At 39.6% G+C, this 19,388-nt stretch overlaps 1 protein-coding gene across 4 annotated transcripts in view; it reads left to right on the forward strand.

The window, feature by feature from the left end:
• il6st (interleukin 6 cytokine family signal transduce) overlaps positions 1-19,388 on the forward strand; it is an 88,496-nt gene that overhangs the window by 33,485 nt on the left and 35,623 nt on the right. For all 4 annotated transcript variants that reach the window (XM_072571340.1, XM_072571323.1, XM_072571332.1 and 1 more), the window contains 7 exons: positions 428-504; positions 1,723-2,031; positions 9,201-9,318; positions 10,380-10,552; positions 11,756-11,910; positions 12,733-12,892; positions 19,164-19,243. In XM_072571340.1, coding sequence (XP_072427441.1) covers positions 441-504; positions 1,723-2,031; positions 9,201-9,318; positions 10,380-10,552; positions 11,756-11,910; positions 12,733-12,892; positions 19,164-19,243 — 1,059 coding nt within the window. In that variant the 5' untranslated portion in view covers positions 428-440. The remainder of the gene's footprint in view (positions 1-427; positions 505-1,722; positions 2,032-9,200; positions 9,319-10,379; positions 10,553-11,755; positions 11,911-12,732; positions 12,893-19,163; positions 19,244-19,388) is intronic.

Consider the following 19,388-nt stretch of genomic DNA (forward strand, 5'->3'; position numbering starts at 1 on the left):
AACTGCAGTGTGTCTATTTTAAAATTCTCATTTTTGTTTTTAAATCCTTCTATGCCCTTGCCACTTTGAATGTTTTATCTGTTCTCGGGCCCTATGACCCTTCCTGAAATATGTGGCCCATCTTGAGCTGCCCCAATTGTAGGTGCTTCACCTTTGGCTGGGGCTTCAGCTTGCAAATTTAGTATGGCATTGCCAAAGTTTTTGAAGCTGTCCTGGAGTGAAGCAATAAAAGGTACTGCTATAGTTGGAAAGGGGATTGCGGTTGTGAGCAGCATGATGGCACACCACCTAATGCAATCCTGTGCTGCTATTTAATTTTTGTTATGTATGAAGACAATTACATTTTGTACAGAATCAAAAATTAATATTGAGGCAAATTGACAATTTTGAAAGTAAACAACCTGCTTTTATTTTACTTATTTTTCAGTGCTATCAAAACCATGCAGGGCTACTTGGCGATAACAGTGTATCTCTACGTACAAATCAGTGTATGTTTAAGGACTGGTAAGTAAAGACCTATTATATCTCATAGCTTATCATCTTCACCTTTGATATTCAACTTGGGCAATAAATTGTTACTTGTTTGCACTAATCTGGGAAAATTAAAAACATTAACTTTCAATAGCCTTGATATTGAATCACATTGGAAACTTGAACATAAAGATAATTTCAGAAGTATTGAGGAATTGCATGAGTTTCATTTGCAAGTCATCTGAAGCATTGTAATGTCAAAACCATGGTTAAAACTGAGACTCATCATTGATCACAGAATAGCCCTGTCTACGTCAATATCACAGCTGCATTACTATTTAATGTTGCAATGAGATTCATTTGTGCAACAATGAATTCTAGCCAAATGAAAGGCCTTTTTAAAGCTCACCATAATGCTAAAAAGTTGTAACAAAAACAAAAATTGCTGGAAAAGCTCAGCAGGTCTAGCAGCATCTGTGGATAGAAATCGGAGTTAATGTTTTGGGTTGAGTGAGCCTTCCTCAGAATGGCTAAAGAAACTGCACTGACTTCAGGTTTACAATGTGTTTGTCTGTACAATGGGTTGCAATTGTCTGGATGTGACACCAAACCTGAGTCTGCTAGTTTAGTTACTGGAAAGAGTATAGCCAATCTGTTTACTCTGATGTGCCTTAATCATCTCCTTACTGCTGCTGCCTTTGGAGGATTGGAGCCTGTCATAATTACAATTTTTTTGGGCAGTTTTAGTAATTTTTCTCCATGCATATCCACACTTTCCATGTAGTGCCACCTTCCCTGAGTTTGGTAGTAGTTATTTTTTAATTCTCTTAGAAAAGAGGGAAGGCTATTCAAATATCAAATAGCACTCTGTGGAAGCACAAGGCCGGTGAAAGATGCCACGTTGGAAATGGTTAGTTCTGATTATTTGCTATTCAGAAGATGTGACTTTGATTTTCTACCATAAACAATAAAGTGTGCTCATTCTGCCTTTTATGTAGCATTTACTTTTATTTTGAGGTACAACCCAATAAATTATCAGAAGAATGAAATAAAAGACTGAAAATCAGTAAATTAGTCTTACTCTGATGTGTCATTTTGCAAATTATTCTCCCTCACATTTCGTTTTACTTTGTTTTTAAAATAAAATCTGTTTGTGCCAAGTGTAGATAATTCACTGATAATGCTGTTAACAGATTTATTTTGAAACACCTACGTTTAATTGCTGAAATGATTTTTATTTCTTTTCTCTAGTGGATTGTCTGATTGGGAAAGCTGCCTACATTATCCCTGAGTCACCAGTAATAGCGCTCGGTTCACAACTAACAGCATCCTGCATTCTTAATGATTCCTTCATAAAAGAAAATAAAGTTGATGCAAATCAGATATTCTGGAATTTGAAGGGAATGAGAATATCAGAGGACAACTATCACACAGTCAATAGTACTGTATCAAACGTAACGCTGAGACTTTACAGTGTTGGAAATTCACTTCTCACTTGCAACGTGCAACTCAATGAGGATCAAGTATTAACTGTCTTTGGTATACAGATTACAACAGGATGTAAGTATTTTTCTGGGGTCAAGGGGTGTAAAAAGGAAATTTGCAATTTAATAAATCCAAATGACCTTCTATAATATCATAAGAAATAGGGACATGAGTAGGTTGTTCAGCCCCTTGAGCCTGCTCCGCAATTCAGTGGGATCATAGTTGATTTGACACTCCTCACATCCACTTTCCTGCTCATTCCCCGTAACTCTTGATCCCCCTAATGATAAGAATCTACCTCGGCCTTAAATAAGCACTAGGTCTCTGCCACAGTTTTGTAGGGCAATAAGTTACAAGGACAAGAAAAGAATCAAGAGTATGGTGCTAGAAAAGCACAGCAGGTCAAGCAGCATCCGAGGAACAGGAAAATTGCTAATTTGGGCAAAAGCCCTTCATCAGGAATGAGGCTGGGAGCCTCGGGGGTGGCGAGATAAATGGGAGGGGAAGTGGGACTGGGGGGAAGGTAGCTGAGAGCGCAATGAGTGGATGGAGGTGGGGGTAAAGGTGATAGGTCGGAGGAGAGGGTGGAGTGGATAGGTGGGAAGGAAGATGGACAGGTCATGACGACAGTGTTGAGCTGGAAGGTTGGAACTGGGGTAAGGTGGGGGGAGGGGAAATGAGGAAACTGGTGAAATCCACATTGATGTCATGGGGTCCCAAGGCAGAAGATGAGGCGTTCTTCCTCCAGACGTCGGATGGTATGGGATTGGCATTGGAGGAGGCCCAGGGCCTGCGTGTCCTCAGCAGAGTGTGAGGGGGAGTTGAAGTGTTCGGCTATGGGGTGGTGGGGTTGATTGGTGCAGGTGTCCTAGAGATGTTGTCTGAAGTGCTCTGCAAGTGGGCATCCTGTCTCCCCAATGTAGAGGAGACCGCATCGGGAGTAATGGATTCTGTAAATGACGTGTGGAAGTGCAGGTGAAACCTCTTTGTGGAAGGCTCCTTTGGGGCCTTGGACAGAGGTGATGGGGGTAGGTGTGGGAGCAGGTTTTGCAATTCCAGCAGTGAAAGGGAAAGGTGCCAAGGCATGGACCTGACAAGGTAGTCACAGGGAAGAGTCGGTATGAGGATGGAAATACACTCTGGTGGAGGGGACCGTTTGTAGGTTGTGGAAATGGCTTGGGATGATGCGGCGTATACAGAGATTGGTTGGGTGGAAGAGAATGATGTGACTTATCCAGAGATTGGTGGGGTGGAAGGTGAGAACCAGGGGGTTCTCTCCTTGTTGCTTATGGAGGGGTGAGATTTGAGGACACGGAAACTGGATGTGGATGAGATGTGCTGGAGGGAATCGTCATTCACATGGGAGGGGAAATTGTGGCCTTTAAAGAAGGAGGCCATCTGGTGTGTTCTGTGGTGGAACTGGTCCTCTTGGGAGCAGATACGCCGGAGGCAGAGGAATTAAGAATAAGGGATAGCATTCTTGCTGGAGGCAGGGTAGGTGGAGGTGTAATCCAGGTAGCTGTAGGAGTCGGTGGGTTGATAGAAAATATCAGTGTTGAGTTGGTCACTGTTGATGGAGATGGAGAGGTCCAGGAATGGGGGGAGGTGTCCGAGATGGTCCAGATGAATTTAAGGTCGGGATGGAATGCATTGGTGAAGTTGATGAACTGTTCAACCACCTCATGAGAGCATGAGGTGGCGCCGATGCAGTCATCAATGTTGCGGATGAAAAGACTGGGAGTGGTGCCGGTGCTGCATGGGCCCCAGCTATGCCTCTCTCTTTGTCAGCTACATGAACTGGAGCTCTGAAGAAAAGAAACTCCATCTTATCTCTGTCTTAATTTGATGCCCTTCAGTTTTGAGACTATGACGGCTGATCCTTGACTATCCCAGCTCTTACCCTTTCAAACTCTTTAAGAATCCTATTTGTTTCTTAAGGTTTGAACTTAAGAGAAATAAGAATCCAGAAGTATGTATAATTCTTCCTCTTAGCTGTGTTTTTTTTGCATTTCTTCTGACCTCCTTTTCCAGGACTCCCGGTTTTTGCAGGATCATGTCCTCCACCAGTGTCCCCTGTAGGGCTTCGCGGTTGATCTGAGTCGGCATACAGCAGTTGCTGATGCTCTTTGCAGCATTGACTTCCGCTTCATTGACTGTTGCACGTGACCCTCAGAGGTCTGAGCAGAAGAAAAATGAACAAGAATGTTATTCTGCACTCTCACTTTTGCAGCTAATCATTGCCTCCGCAGACAGACTTTGCAGCCCACATTCTACCACTTCTACCATGCAAGGAATGCACACCCATGCACAGAGTAGTGCACAGCTTGCTTCATCTGATCTATTTTAACGCTGCCCTTGAAGCCTGCACTCTTCTCCTTCCCCAACTTACTATTAATGCTCTCCCTCATCCCTTGCATCTGCAGTCTTCCTGCTCTTCTCTCCATTCTCTTTGCAGCTGCTTTTTCGTAGACCTCCCCACCACTTTTCCCCCAATCGCCCCCTCCCCCTGCCAACTTTTGCAGCCTTATCATCTCCCACCCAGGCACACAGCCTTGCTGCCCAGCAGATTGCTTACTACTGTCATTTGCCTTTATTTTTTCCTGCTTTTGCTGCTGATTGACTTAGTGGTTCAATAAGAAACAAATACATGGACAGCAGGCTATGTTTGAAGATGCACCATCTCACTGATTCTGCTTATCCCTTTGGTTGCCACTGTGAGTGGAATTTTTCAATTGTTCTGACATTTTGGGGCCATGTACTGAGATACAGTGAAAAGTATTGTTTTGTGTGCTAACCAGACAAATTGTACATAAGTACATCAGGATAATAAAACAATGCTGAACATAGTGTTATAGCTACAGAGCAGTTGCAAAGAAGGATCTACTCTAATATATGACGTCTATTCATAAGTCTGACAACAGCAGGGAAGAAGCTGTTCTTGAATCTGTAGGCATGTATTTTTCAAACATTTGTATCTTCTACCCAATGGAAGAGTGTAACTGGGATGAGAGAGATCTCCAGTGATGTTGGCTGCTTTCCAACAGTAGTGGGAAGTATAGACTGAGTCAATGGAAAGCAAACTTGTTTTCATGATGGACTGGCCTGTGTTCACAACTCTTTGTAATTTCTTGCAATCTTGGGTAGAGTAGTTGCCGTACCAAGCTGTGATGCATCCGGATAAGATGTTCTCTGTGGTGCAGCCATTAAAAATTGGTAGAAGTCATATGGACATGCTGAATTTCTTCAGCCTTCTGTGGAAGTAGTGGCATTGGTATGCTTTCCTTGACTGTAGCATCAATGTGAATGGACCAGGACAGATTGGTAATATTTACCCTTAGGAACCTAGAGCTCTCGATCATCTCCACCTCAACGCCATTGATACACAGAGGCATGTGCCTCTGTCCACTTCCTGAAATCTATGACATCGAAGGAGAGATTGTCATCTTTACAACCTCTTTCCTGTACCCCGTTTTGTCTTTATTTAAGATCTGACACACTACAATGAAGCAGCAAATTTGTAAATGGAGTTAGAACTGAATTTGGCCATACTGGAGTATAAGGAATATAGGAAGTGCTGAGGACACAGCCTTGAAGGACATTGATGTTAAGAATTGTGAAGGAGGTGTTGTCATCTATCCTTACTGATTGTGGTGTGGGGGTCAGGAAGTCAAGGATCCAGTTGCAAAGTGGTGGACCAGAGTCCTAGTTCTCAGTTTGGAGATGAGTTTGGTTGGAATTATGGTGTTGAAGACAAGAGCTAAAGTCAATAAATAGGAGTCTAATGTGGAAAAAAAAGAAATTTATTGTCGTTTGTATTTATGAAAATACAAGTGAGATTTGCATAAGTTGCCACAATTCAGTGGTATTTTAATTACAGAAATTATAAAACAAAGTAAGGACAAAGTTAGTCTTTTGTTCCCAGCACAGCGATCTGGATTTGTGGAGTGGCTATGGGACACCACTGCTCCTGAAGCTGCCAAAGCAAGGATTTCTGGACTGGACCTACCACAATGCCATTTCCGAAGCTGACACTGAAGCCACTGCATTGCTGCAAGCAAGAAGTGATCGACTGGTCACTGACCAAGTCACTAACACAGAAGCTGTCGCTACTTCAATCACTGCCGAAAGTTGCCACAATGCCACCACAGCCATGTGGAATGAACTGGAACCTTAATACCTCTGTTGTAGCCACAGTAGAAACTGCCATCAGGAGGAACAGACCAGACCCACTCACAATGAAACCTTCAATGCAGATGCTGCCACTGTGGCCAAGAGAACAGGAATCCGGATCCATCACACTGCTGCAGCAGATGTTTTGAACTGCCTCCTCCCCAGCTGCAGAAAAATGGCAAACATTGATCTAAAAGAGAAATGAAGAAACACAACAAAAAAAAAACAAAGACTGTGGCTGGCCAAGTGAGTGGGAGCTGCTGCTGCCATCTTTTAAAAGACATGAATGTCTTTGTTATCTAGATGTTCTAGGGATTAGTGTAGGGCCAGGGAGATGGCATCTGCCATGGATCTATTGCAATGGTAGGCAAATTGTAGTGGATTAAGGCAATCTGGGAAGCTGGAGTTGATGTCTTGCATTTCAAGGAAGTTTGCTGAATTAATCACTAATATCCCATTCATTGATTGTGACCATCTGGACCAACTGTATTATCTCATCAACGAAAGAAAACTATTTTATTTCCACTCTCTCTTTTGAATTTCTTAGCTCTTCCTAAGTCTTCAAATGCGCAAAATGTTTCTTGCATCCAAAAGCAATTCAATGACTACACTTCATTTTATCCATTTCTGCCTTTGCTTCATATTCACAAACTATCCATGGTTGCCATCTCCAACAGCTTTTTAGGAAATCTGTTCCCTTGTTAGAAAAATGATTCAGCAAATTGATTTCTTTAAATCAGTACAACACTGCCAGTTAAGTAGACTAATTCCAAAAATAAATGTTTCTGTCCTGAATGAATACATATCATCATTAGTTGGCTGTTTTAACTAGTCGATGGCTTGGCATAAAATGCATTACTGTTTTCAAAGCATGACTGTGTTTGGTGGATTGAAGCAAGAGATTGACAATATTTAGAATAAAATTCTTTTTCTTTCCTTCCCTTCCTAAAACTCATAGATTAAGTAGAGACTTATTAAAACAATTTTAAAAAGCTGATAAAGGCATTATAGAGTCATGGAATTTTGCAGTATAGAAGAAGGCCATTCAATCCATCATGTCTGTCCCAGCTCCAGTAAAAGCTATCCAACTAGTCCCGCTCTCCAGCCCTATCTTCGAGGTCCTAACTTCATCACATTCAAATATATATCCAGCTCTCTTTTGAAACCTCCTATAGAATCCACCTCCGTCATTGTCCCAGTCAATGAATTCCAAATCCTCTCAATTCTCTAAAGAAATTTCTCCTCATCTCACTCCTAAAAATCTTGAAATTGTTTTGCTTAATTACTGACATATCAATCAGTGGAAACAGAATATCCTTTTTTACCCTGTCAAAAATGTTCCCAATTTTGAACACCTCAGTAAGGTCAACTTTTATTCTCCTTAGAGAAGAAAAGATTTAGCTCAGTCCCTCTCAATCTTTCCTTTATGGCTAAAATCCTTCAATTCTTGTACCATTCTAGTAAGTCGGCTGTAAACTCTTTCCGTTTTAAATGTGATTCTCCCAATTATAGATGTATTAAAATCTTTTCGCCATATCATGAATGCAAAGCGTATTTTGATTTACCCTCTGAAGGTCAGCATTTCTACCAGACGAACTGTCATTTTGTTTCAATTTTCCACTTGTGTATCGTTGAATTTTGAGAACTTGAGGTTTAAGATGAAAAGAACTATGTTTTTGTAGATATTTGTTGCGTCTTTTACAGGATCCCAAATATTTTCCATGCAATGAATTGCATTGAAGTACTATTAATTATATGGCCAAACATGATATCCATTTTGCACACATACAAAATTGTGTTGATATGGTTATCTCAATAATTAAATCAAACGTACAAATTTCACTTCTATTAACAATGTGAAATGAATGCATTTGGAAATTCATCTGAGTCCTCATCAAGCTCTGAATGAATGTCAAGTTATTGATTTTGTTAGGAAAATCAGAAAAGGCAGAATATTTCTTAGATGGTAAAAGTTTGGGAAGTGCAGACGGATCTACATATCCTTGTCCGATTTACACTAAAAGGTAGCATCTACTGTGCATAAAGCAAACAGTTAGGAAGCCAAATGGTATGTTGGCATTCATTTCAAGGGGTTTTAAGTACAGATTTAAAGATGACTTGCTGCATTATACGGAGCCTTGATGATACCTCACCTGCAGTTTGTATAGTTTCAGTCTCCTTAACTAAGGAAGAATGTACTTGCAAAAGATGGAGGTAATAAAATCATAGAGATGTACAGCACAGAAACAGACCGTCTTACTCGTCCACGTCGACCAGATATCCTAAATTAATCTAATCCCATTTGCCAGCACTTGGCCTATACCCCTCTAAACCCTTCCTATTCATACACTCATCCAGATGCTTGTTAAATTTGTATTGTACCAACCTGTACACTTCCTCTGGCAGCTCATCCCATACACTCACCAGCCTTTGTGTGAAAAAGTTGTCACTTAGGGCCCTTTTAAATCTTTCCCTAAACCTATTTCCTCTAATTCTGGACTCCCCCAACCTCAGGAAAATGCCTTGTCTATTCGCCATGTCCATGTCCCTCATGATTCTAGTGAATCTTAATTGAATACAGATCCAGCTTCCACTATGCCATGTATTCTTTCGAGTTTAGAGGGTAATCTCATTGAAACTTTTATAAAATTTGTACAGTCTGGATGAATATAAATGGGATATTGCCCTTGGATAGTGACTCTAGAGCCAAAGGACATAATATAACATTAAGGAGAAGCTATTTAACATTTAGATGAAGAGGAATTTGTTCAGAGAAAGGTCAATCTTTTGAGTTCTCAACCCCAGAGGGATGTGGGAGCTTAGTCAGGAAACTAATGACATTAAGGAAAATGGAGATAGTTGATCATCTTTTCAATGCTGTTTTGCTGCACTATAATTGAGAATAGCAGGCAGGTGCAATGGACTGAATGGCCTACTCTTGTTCCTATCTACTCAGATGTGTATCAAGCAGACCCAGATGCTCTTGGTACAGAATAAATGTTAAATCATAAAATACTAAACTGATCTGTTACTAATCATGATGGAATGCATTTTTATGATTTTTTTTCTTTTAGTGCCACCAGAAAAGCCAAAAAACTTGTCATGTATTACATATGATAGGAAAAATATGACCTGCTCCTGGAATCCAGGAAACAATACATATTTACCCACCAGCTACCAGTTTAAAGTATTGTAAGTATACAGTTGCTTGGTCAATTATGATATGATATTTAGTACCTTTATGCAAGTTAAAGCAGATTTTTTAAAATTATTAATTTATCTTCAGTTTTTAAGCATGAAGCAAGTTCACAGTTACATTTTCTTTTTAAATTTTTGGATGTTATATCTCAATTTTCATTCTTTTAAAACTTAGTTTTTGTTTCATATCCACTGAAATATTACACTTGACATCCAGTCGGAATCCATTAACTTTAATGTTTTAACTGCATGGATATCTAGTTTTAATTTGCTATTTGACCCGAGTTGAACTTTCAATCGTATATTTGATTTGTCCATCTCCGTGACATTACCACACTCTGCCGAGGTCTTGGCTCATCTGTTGCTGGAGCCTTCGTCTGTATTTTTGTTGTCTCTTGACCATTCTTAGTTTCCCTCCCATCTTGGAGTCGACAGAAAGTTGAGCTTCTCCAATACCATGGACATATTTTTCCCACATCTGGTCTCTCACCAGGTATTGATCATCAGTCAGCCTTGTGTTTCATGATTTAGTGACTCCTGGACCAGCAATGGCTCAGTTTTAAAACATTCATCCTTTTTTACCAAATCATTCCAGGACCATACCCCTCCCTACTTCTGTAACCTTATCCAGTCTTACAGACTCTCAAGATTTCTACGCTCCTCTAATTCTAGCTTGATGCAAGGGTAACAGGTACACTTGTAGGTGCTCATGGTCTGACTCTAGCATGCCTCCTCTAACCTGCATCCTCTTCATTTCTAAGACCCTCTGTAAAACATAGCTTTTTGTCATCTGTCCTAATCTTGATGTTGAATTTTGTTTTCTAAGTTGTGCTTTGGAAAATTCTACTATATAAAAAATACTGCTTATATTCAAAGTGTTGCTTCATAAAGGGAAGCATTTACACCAGATTGAAATATGAATTACACCTCTGGTACCTTAAGTATACAGTGAGAGACATTCCTACAAGTCATGGCTATTTGCAGTAAGCCTTATTGAGTTTAATATTTTTCCATACAATTAAGTGTTGAAACATCCTAATGTTTGTATTTTTCAGAATTGCACCTAACAATTTAAAGTCATATCCACTGCCAGAAGGTGTGAACAACTCTTATGCAGTTTTGTTTCCAAGCATCCATTATTTTGTTTTCAATACAATCTGGGTCGAGGTGAAGAATGACTTGGGTGATGCAACATCTGATTCACTACAACTGGATCCGGTTGATGTTAGTGAGTATGCATCTCTATACTCTTAAAAAAACTTAACGAGCAAAATAAATGAATCCTTGCACAAAACTCAATCCATACAGTGTTTCCAGTGTTGAAATTAAATGATGTTCAAGAACTGACTTTATCAAAATGCATTTTCTTATCCATTTTTCAATAATGGTTTTGAGAGATCCTTATTCCAAACATTAATTCATTTGTTCCCCCACAAATATTGCCTAGTATGCTGAAAATATTCTGCATTATTTTAGTTTTATTTCACATTTTCAACAGGTTTTGTTCCTACATTAACATTCATCTGTAGTTTTAAGACCGTAGAGTAGAAATGTGTAATAAGATGGAAATGTTTTTGACACTGTTTCACAAGTATATTTAGTTTATTTTAGGTATTTTAAAATGTATATCTTGGCAACATCTAGTATAATATCTGTAGAATGATGTTTATGAACTTGGAGTGACGGAGGCAACACTTTGACCATTTGTGATTCCTTTTGTAGTGTTTAATTAGAACACCAACAATTATTTGATGTGTAGCTGGCAAATCAATGAATATCTGTTTAGTAAATCTGTAGTTCATTTTTCTTTCCTAAAATTGATAGAAATCTCTCAACTCCCTTTTGATAATTGAGCTGGGCTTGCCAATGTTTAGTTCTCAAAAACCCATAAAGTTCTTAGCCAATGTTATGATCTCAGCATACTCCAGTAACTTGTCTTTATTTTAAAAAATGTGGAATCCAGACTTCTAACTAAAAAAGTGGAGCCACAGATTCCACAGGTTTGTATATAACGAAAGCCAAACAGTGACATTGAAAATTTAGATAACCACCTATACGCTAACATCCAGAACTAACATTAGTTGAACATCAATTAATAGAAAAATTGCAGTTCACTACGAAGTGCAGATTGCATATCATTGGCTGATATAACTAAGATTGATTTTGGTTTACATCTTGACTGCTAAGCCAAGTCTTATAAAACTAAGTCATAAAGAAGGATTTGAGCTCTCTATTTTTAAGGGCTAACCTATCTCCAGCCAATAGTATGAGTAACTAACTCACGTTCCACAGGATTGTACAATCAAGAGAAGCTGGAATAAGGATTGTATAACACTAACTATTTTTCTCTCTGTCCACTATTTTGTTTGTGTTGCCAAATCTGACTTTACAGTTATCTGACCATATTAAATTAATTTATCTTGTGTTTCAGTAAAACCTGATCCTCCAGTGATAACTTCAATACAACAAATTAAAAACATGAGCACAGTCTTGTCTGTGAAGTGGGAAAAGCCATCTGTACCAGCTACGTATAACCTCAAGTATATCCTGCGATATAAAATTGTTGGTTCTCAGGAATGGATGCAGGTATATTATTACCATGATATTGTAACCTGAACATGTTTATTACACATAGAGTCATAGAGATGTACAGCACAGAACCAGACCCTTTGGTCCAACATGTCCACGCCGACCAGATATCCTAACCTAATCTAGTCCCACCTGCCAGCACCCGGCCCATATTCCTCCAAACCTTTCCTATTCATATACCCATCCAGATGCCTTTCAAATGTTGTAATTGTACCAGCCTCCATCACTTCCTCTGGCAGCTCATTCCATACACTTACCACCATCTGCGTGAAAAAGTTGCCCCTTAGGTCCCTTGTAAAAACAGATCATAAAATTCACAGTTAAGAACAAGTGAAACTATTCAAGAACAGAATTCGCTGTTATTTAAACTCTGATCTCCATTTTGCTGCTCTGAGAACAACTAGCAAGCACAAGAAATTGTTTTAATTTTCAAAATTTTAAATAATGCAGTAATAGTGATATACTTAATTAAGTATGCTCATTCACTTCAGTTCCAATCATATGCTTTAATAAAGCATCCATTTGCATGAATCAGTTTAATCACAACTGATACCTATTCTTTGCCCATTAACTATTACATTTTTTAAGTAGGTTATTGAGATCAATGTGATTGCATTTTTGATGTTTTGTCCAATGATGTGTAAGCACTATCATTTGGACTCTGCTTTCTTCAGTCATATCTCTGACACTGAGAAGTCATTGGCTATTTCTGAAATGCACTGGTAAATGACTGAGATTATGCTCATGATTAATTTATTGCTGAATCATAAATTCATTGTTTGCTATTGTCATTAACTTCTGCAGTTATTTTCTTGACAGGTTCCCCCTGAGGATACAGACACCCAAAAGGAATCTTTCTTGATTCAGGAACTGAAACCTTTCACTGACTACATCTTCACAATTCGCTGCAAGAGAAATGATGAGACAGGATACTGGAGTGACTGGAGTTTAGAGAAAATTGGAAAAACACCTGAAGCCAGTATGTAGAATAAAGTAAAGGGAATGCCATTTTATATGTCCATGTTAAAATTGAAATCTGCCAAAGGAATTCACTGAAGATATTTGAGTGATGACGCTATAACCATTCATTTCCTCAATTACCAGCACACAGTGGTGTAGAATCATTAGAAACATATGATCCCTACAGTGTGGAAGCAGGCTATTTGGTCCATTTGAGTCTCGACTGACCCAACAAGTAGATTTCCACCCAGACCAACAACCCTGCATTTCCCATGGCTAATCCACCTAACCTGCATGTTTTTGGACTGCGGGAGGAAACCCACAAAGACATGGAGAATGTGCAAGCTCCACACAGTCAGTCATCTAAAGGTAGAATTGAGCACTGTGAAGGTAGCAGTGCTAACCGCGACCAGTGTTCCTAATGGAAAATATACAACAGCAACCCTCCTTCAACGATGTCTTTTTAATCCCTAAACTCTACCATTGTAGAAGGACAAGGGTAGTAGATTCGTGGGAAAACCACTTGCCAGTTCTCCCTTCTCTCTCTGCCCCGAATTCACCCAAAGAAAAAGCCAAACACATCCTGAGTTGGAAATATGTTGCCGCTTCTTAACTGTCACTAGATCAAACTCCTTGAACGCCCTCCCTCATGGTGTCCTGCTGTACCAAGTTGCAAAAACTGATGTGGTTCAAAATGGAAGCTCTCCACAACCTTATTAAGCAGTTAGGACAAGCAATACTTTATGGTCTTGTCAGAAATGTCCATATCCCTTGAACTATTTTTATTTTGAAAGAAAATCGTTTGGTACTGCATCTTGAGAACAACGTGCAACTGATCTCACTCGGTTTGCAGGTTGATCTGCCATCACGTTGGAGTTTGTGGAACAGAGTTTCAAAAGTCTCCCACCCTCCTTATAGCCAAATTTTGGCTAATTTCACATCTGAAAGATCTGGCTGAAAACAATTGGTTATGTCCCAACCCCTGGAGATGGTTTCTATCTGGTGTCAGTTCCCTTTAATATCGTACTAAACTTCAATCAAATTATTTCTTAATCTTGTAAACTTTAGGAACTACACCCATGGTTTGTGTAATCTGTGGAATTCATTGCCTTTTAAAAGGCAGTGGATGCAGAAACTTTATCTACTTCTGCCTTAGAAATATTTAAATTCTTGATTATCAAGGGGATGAAAGATGGACTATTTTCTTTTAGGAAGTAACCAGTAGGTTATACCAAGGAGCGCTAATAGATGTTATCGACCTGAGCTTCAAGAAGGCCTTTAACAAAGTGTTGCACAAGAGGTTACTGAGGAAAATAAGGGCCCATGGTGTTCGAGGCAAGGTGCTAACATGCATAGAAGCTTGGCTGCCTGGCAGAAAGAAGAGAGTGGGGATAAAACGGCGCTTCTCAGCATTGAAGCGTTGTGCAAGACTCAAATTGGGACCACAACTTTTTCCTTTATACATTAACGATCTAGATGAAGGAACCAAGGTCATTTTGGCTAAGTTTGCAGATGATACAAAGATAGATCAGAGGGACAAGTAGCATTGAGGAGGCGGAGAACCTGCAGAAGGATTTGGACGGGTTAGGAGAGCAGGCATTGTGGTAGATGGAGAATGTCAGGGGAAAGTGGGAGGTCAAATGCAATGATGGCATTTATTTTGAAAGGACTTGAATATAAAAAAATGGGGATGTACTTCTGAGACTCTAAAAAGCTCTGGTCAGACCACATTGGGAGTATTGTGTGCAGTTTGGGCCCCATATCTCAGTAAGGATATAGTGGCTTTGACTGTGTTCAGAGGAGGTTCACGAGAATGGTCCCAAGAATGAAAAGCTTAATACACGAATGTTTGAGGACTCTGGGTCTATACTTGATGGAATTTAGAAGGATGAGGGGGATCTAATTGAAACATTCAGAATACTGAATGGCCTAGACAGAGTAGATGTTGGGAAGATGTTTCCATTGTTAGGAGAGACAAGGAACTGAGGGCACAGCCTTAGAGTAAAGGGAAGATTTTTTAGAACAGAGTTAAGGAGAAACTTCTTCAGCCAGAGAGTGGTGAATCTATAGAATCCATTGCCACAGAAGGCTGTGGAAGCCAGATTGTTGAGCAGACAGCGCGGTGGCTCAGTGGTTAGCATTGCTGCCTCAAAGCACCAGGGACCCGAGTTCAATTCTTGCCTCGGGTGACTGTCTGTGCGGAGTTTGCACATTCTACCCCATGTCTACATGGGTTTCCTCCCACAATCCAAAGATGTGAGGGTTAGGTGAATTGGCCATACTAAATTGCTCATAGTATTCAGGGGTGTGTTAAGGGGTAAATGTAAAGTCATAGGATAGGGGAATAGGTCTGGGTGGGATACTCTTTGCAGGCTTGGTGTGGACCTGTTGTGCCAATAGGCCTGTTTCCACACTGTAGGGACTCTATTATATATATTTAAGACTGAGATAGATAGGGGTTCCTGATTATAAAGGGGATCAAGGATTATGAGGTGAAAGCAGGAGAATAGTGTTGAGAAACTAACAGCCATGATTGAATGGCAGAGCAGACTCAATGGGCTGAATGGCCTAATATCTGATCCTATGCCTTATGGAAAGATTATCAGGGGCTGGCTATGCAGGAATGTAGAGTTAAGATTAAAGTCATGTCAGCCATGATCTTAAATTGGCTTTGAAAGGCTAAGTAGCCCGTTCTTGCTCCCTGCTCATATGTTCATATCTCTTCAGAAAGAAAACAGTCAAGAGCAATGTCCCCTTTAAAAATGCACATTGGCAATTCCAGTTTTTTTTTCCCATGGGGCCACTAATTCTTATCTGAATTCTTTCTATAGACTTCCCCACTACTGAAGTTAAACTGACTTGGTCTGTAATTACTGGGTTTATCCTTACAACTTGTTTGAACAGGGGAATGTTTGCAATCCTCCAGTTTGCTGGCACCTCCTCAAGTCTCGGGAAGACTGAATGTAAGTTTGCTCGCTGAGCTGGAAGGTTTGTTTTCAGACATTTCATCACTATACCAGGTAACATCATCAGTGAGCCAACAGTGAAGCACTGGTGGTATGGTCTGTTTTTTTATTTGTGTTTAGATTTCCTTGGATTACATAGAACATTTCCTCTTCTTTTTCTCAGCGTGTGGTAAATGGGATCCAAGTCAGTATGTTTGTTGATAGAGTTCTGGTTGGAATGACATGCTTCTAGGAATTCTCGTGTGTGACTCTGTTTGGCTTGTCCTAGTATGGATGTGTTGTCCCAGTCGAAGTGGTGTCCTTCCTCATCTGTATGTAAAGATACTAGTGAGAGTGGGTCATGCCTTTTTGTGGCTAGTTGATGTTCATGTATTCTGGTGGCTAGTTTTCTGCCTGTTTGTCCAATGTCATGTTTGTTACAATTCTTGCAAGATATTTTGTAAATCACATTAGTTTTGCTTTGTTGCCTGTATAGGGTTTTTCAAGTTCATTAGCTGCTGTTTTAGTATGTTGGTGGGTTTGTGGTCTACCATGATGCCAAGAAGTCTGAGTACTCTAGCAGTCATTTTCTAGATGTCTTTGATGTAGGGGAGAGTGGCTAGGGTTTCTGGACGTGTTTTGTCTGCTTGTTTGGGTTTGTTGCTGTGAATTCAGTGGACTATGTTCATTGGGTACCTGTTCTTTTTGAATACACAGCATAGGTGATTTTCATTTGTTCTTCATAGTTCCTCTGTGCTGCAGTGTGTGGTGGCTCGTTGAAATAATGTTCTAATACAGCTTCGTTTGTGGATGTTGGGATGATTGCTTCTGTAGTTCAGTCTTTGGTCTGTATGTGTTTTTTTCCTGTAAACATTGGTTTGAAGATCCCCATTGGCTATTCGTTCTACTACGACATCAAAGAATAACAGTTTGTTATTGTTTTCCTCCTCTTTAGTGAATTTTATGCCAGTAAGGGTATTATTGATGGTCTTGAAGGTTTCCTCTAATTTGTTTTGTTTAGTGATGACAAAGGTGTCAACCATGTAGCGGACCCAACATTTGGGTTGGATGGTTGGCAGAGCTATTTGTGCAAGTCTCTGCATTACTGCCAGACTACTCAGACCTCTTGGCATCATGGTAGCCCACAAATCCACCAACACATTAAAACAACAGCTAATGAACTTGAAAGACACTATACAGACGACAAGCAAAACTAATGTCATTTACAAAATACCTTGCAAGAACTGTAACAAACACTACATTGGACAAACAGGCAGGATACATTAACATCAACTAGCCACAAAAAAGATATGACCCCCCCACTCATTAGTATCTTCACATACAGATGAGGAAGGACACCACTTCGACTGGGACAACACATCCGTCCTAGGACAAGCCAAACAGAGTCACACACGAGAATTCCTAGAAGCATGTCATTCCAACCTGAACTCTACCAACAAACACATTAACTTGGATCCCATTTACCACTCCCTGAGAAAAAGAACAGGAAATAACATCAACACCGGAAATGATGTCACCAACCCAAAGGAACCTAAACACATAAATAAAAAGCGAGCTATATGACCAGTGCTTCACCGGAGGTTCAAAGAAGATTCCTGATATGGTGATGAAATATCTGAAAACAAACCTTCCAGCTCAGCAAGCAAACCTCAACCTGAGCTACAAAACCTTTCAAAACTCGCAAGGGAAGACGCTTAAATTATGGCTGGTGCCCTGGATTTCTCACTCTAATTTTTCACACATTCTATTCCTTTAATATCCTTGGATATGTTTTATCTGATCCTAGTGCCTTGTCAATTTTAGGTATTGATAGCCCATATATTACTTTCTCCTTATCAATGTTGAACCTTTCTAATGGCAGAACTTTCCTGTCACCATGGCCTCAGTAGTATCTAACCTCTTGATTTAAAAACAGATGCAAAGTATTAATTTAACACCTCAGCCATGCCTTTTGCTTCCATATGTAAATCCACATTGTGATCCTTATTTGACTCTAATCCTTTTGCCACTTTTTCACTATTGACCTACCTATAGGAAACTTTGGGATTCCCGTTTATGTTGGAAACCAGTTATTTTCTCATCGTCCCTCTTTGCTTCTCTAATGTGTTTTCGTGTCGCCTCTCTGAATCTTCTGTATTCTTCCTAGCTCTCAATTTTGTATTTTTGATCTAACATCTCTCCTAACTACACATCCTGCCTTTCTGAACATCTTGTACCCAGGAATATTGAACAACCAACCCTCTTGAGGACTTGAACAGGTCTTTGTTGTCATTCACGACATCATATTTTCATGTGTAAATTTGCATGGGCAACATCCCAAACTTATTTATTATGCATTCACATACTTGCACAATAACCCTGATTTAAACTTCTGTTACTTTCTGCTTTTTACTGAAACTTTGCCTTTTAACTTCCTATTCTCTATGCTGGTGTTATCTGTCTCCAAGTATTTTGTATCCTGGTATTCCATTCTCATATCCTCCCTTTGTTCCCAGTGTCCTGCCAAATTATTTTGAAGTCTTTTTATAAGCACTAGCAAAATGTTTTCCAAGGTACTTGGTCCCAGCTCTGATCATGTGCAATACATTTAGCTTGCCAATTTCTGGAGCCAGTGCCTTGGGAATCTAAAGCCATCCCTCCTGCACCATATTTCTTTCCAGCCATGTATTCATCTGCCAGACCAACTCTTCCTTCCTGCCCAAGTTCTTGTTACTAGTATGGACAACCGTTTCACATACTGTACGTCCATACAATTTCACAGCTGCAAACGTTATAGTTTCACTTGCTTGATTGTTCCCCACTCACTTTAACTATCTATATCTCTTTTTATTCTCCTTTTTGTCCAGTCCACAATTTGCTTTACTGTCTAGCTTTGTATCATCAAGAAATTTTGGTGACCATTTCCTCCATCCCTTCATCCAAATTATTTAAGGAAAATGGTGAATAGATTCCAGTGCCAATCTCTGTGACAACACTTTTTGCATCTTGCTAAAGCAAAAAAACACCCATTTATGTCTACTCTCTGCTTACTGTTCACAAGTCAAACTTCTGCCTCTTTAGTATGCTACCCCCTAAACCAAGAGTTTTTATTTTCTGCAGTAACCTCTGATGTGGCACTTTATCAAATGCCTTCTGGAAACCTATGTACACTACATACGCTGGTTCCTTTGACAAAGAACGCCAATAATTAGTTAAACTGTTTACACGAAGCCATGATGCTCAAAAATTACATTTGTACAATTGTAATTTTAAATACTGGGTCGAATTAATCACTGTTTATTTTAATTGCATCAAAGCTTTATCTATTAACATTTTTATTGCTAGAACCATTACGAGGTCCACCAATTTGGAGAACAGTTGAAAATCTGGATTTTTCAAAGAGAAAGATCCATATCATGTGGAAGGTAACTTTGTCTTCTGTTTGTTTTCTATATGTAGACATATGCCTTAGGTTTACAAGTACCTAGTAACAGACATAGAGGAAATAGTCCTTTTAAACCAAATTGTGATAAGTTTTATTTGTGAATGTGACTGTCCCTCATTTCTAAC

Source organism: Chiloscyllium punctatum, chromosome 1 (genome assembly GCF_047496795.1).
Source record: "Chiloscyllium punctatum isolate Juve2018m chromosome 1, sChiPun1.3, whole genome shotgun sequence".
Classification (NCBI taxonomy): domain Eukaryota; kingdom Metazoa; phylum Chordata; class Chondrichthyes; order Orectolobiformes; family Hemiscylliidae; genus Chiloscyllium; species Chiloscyllium punctatum.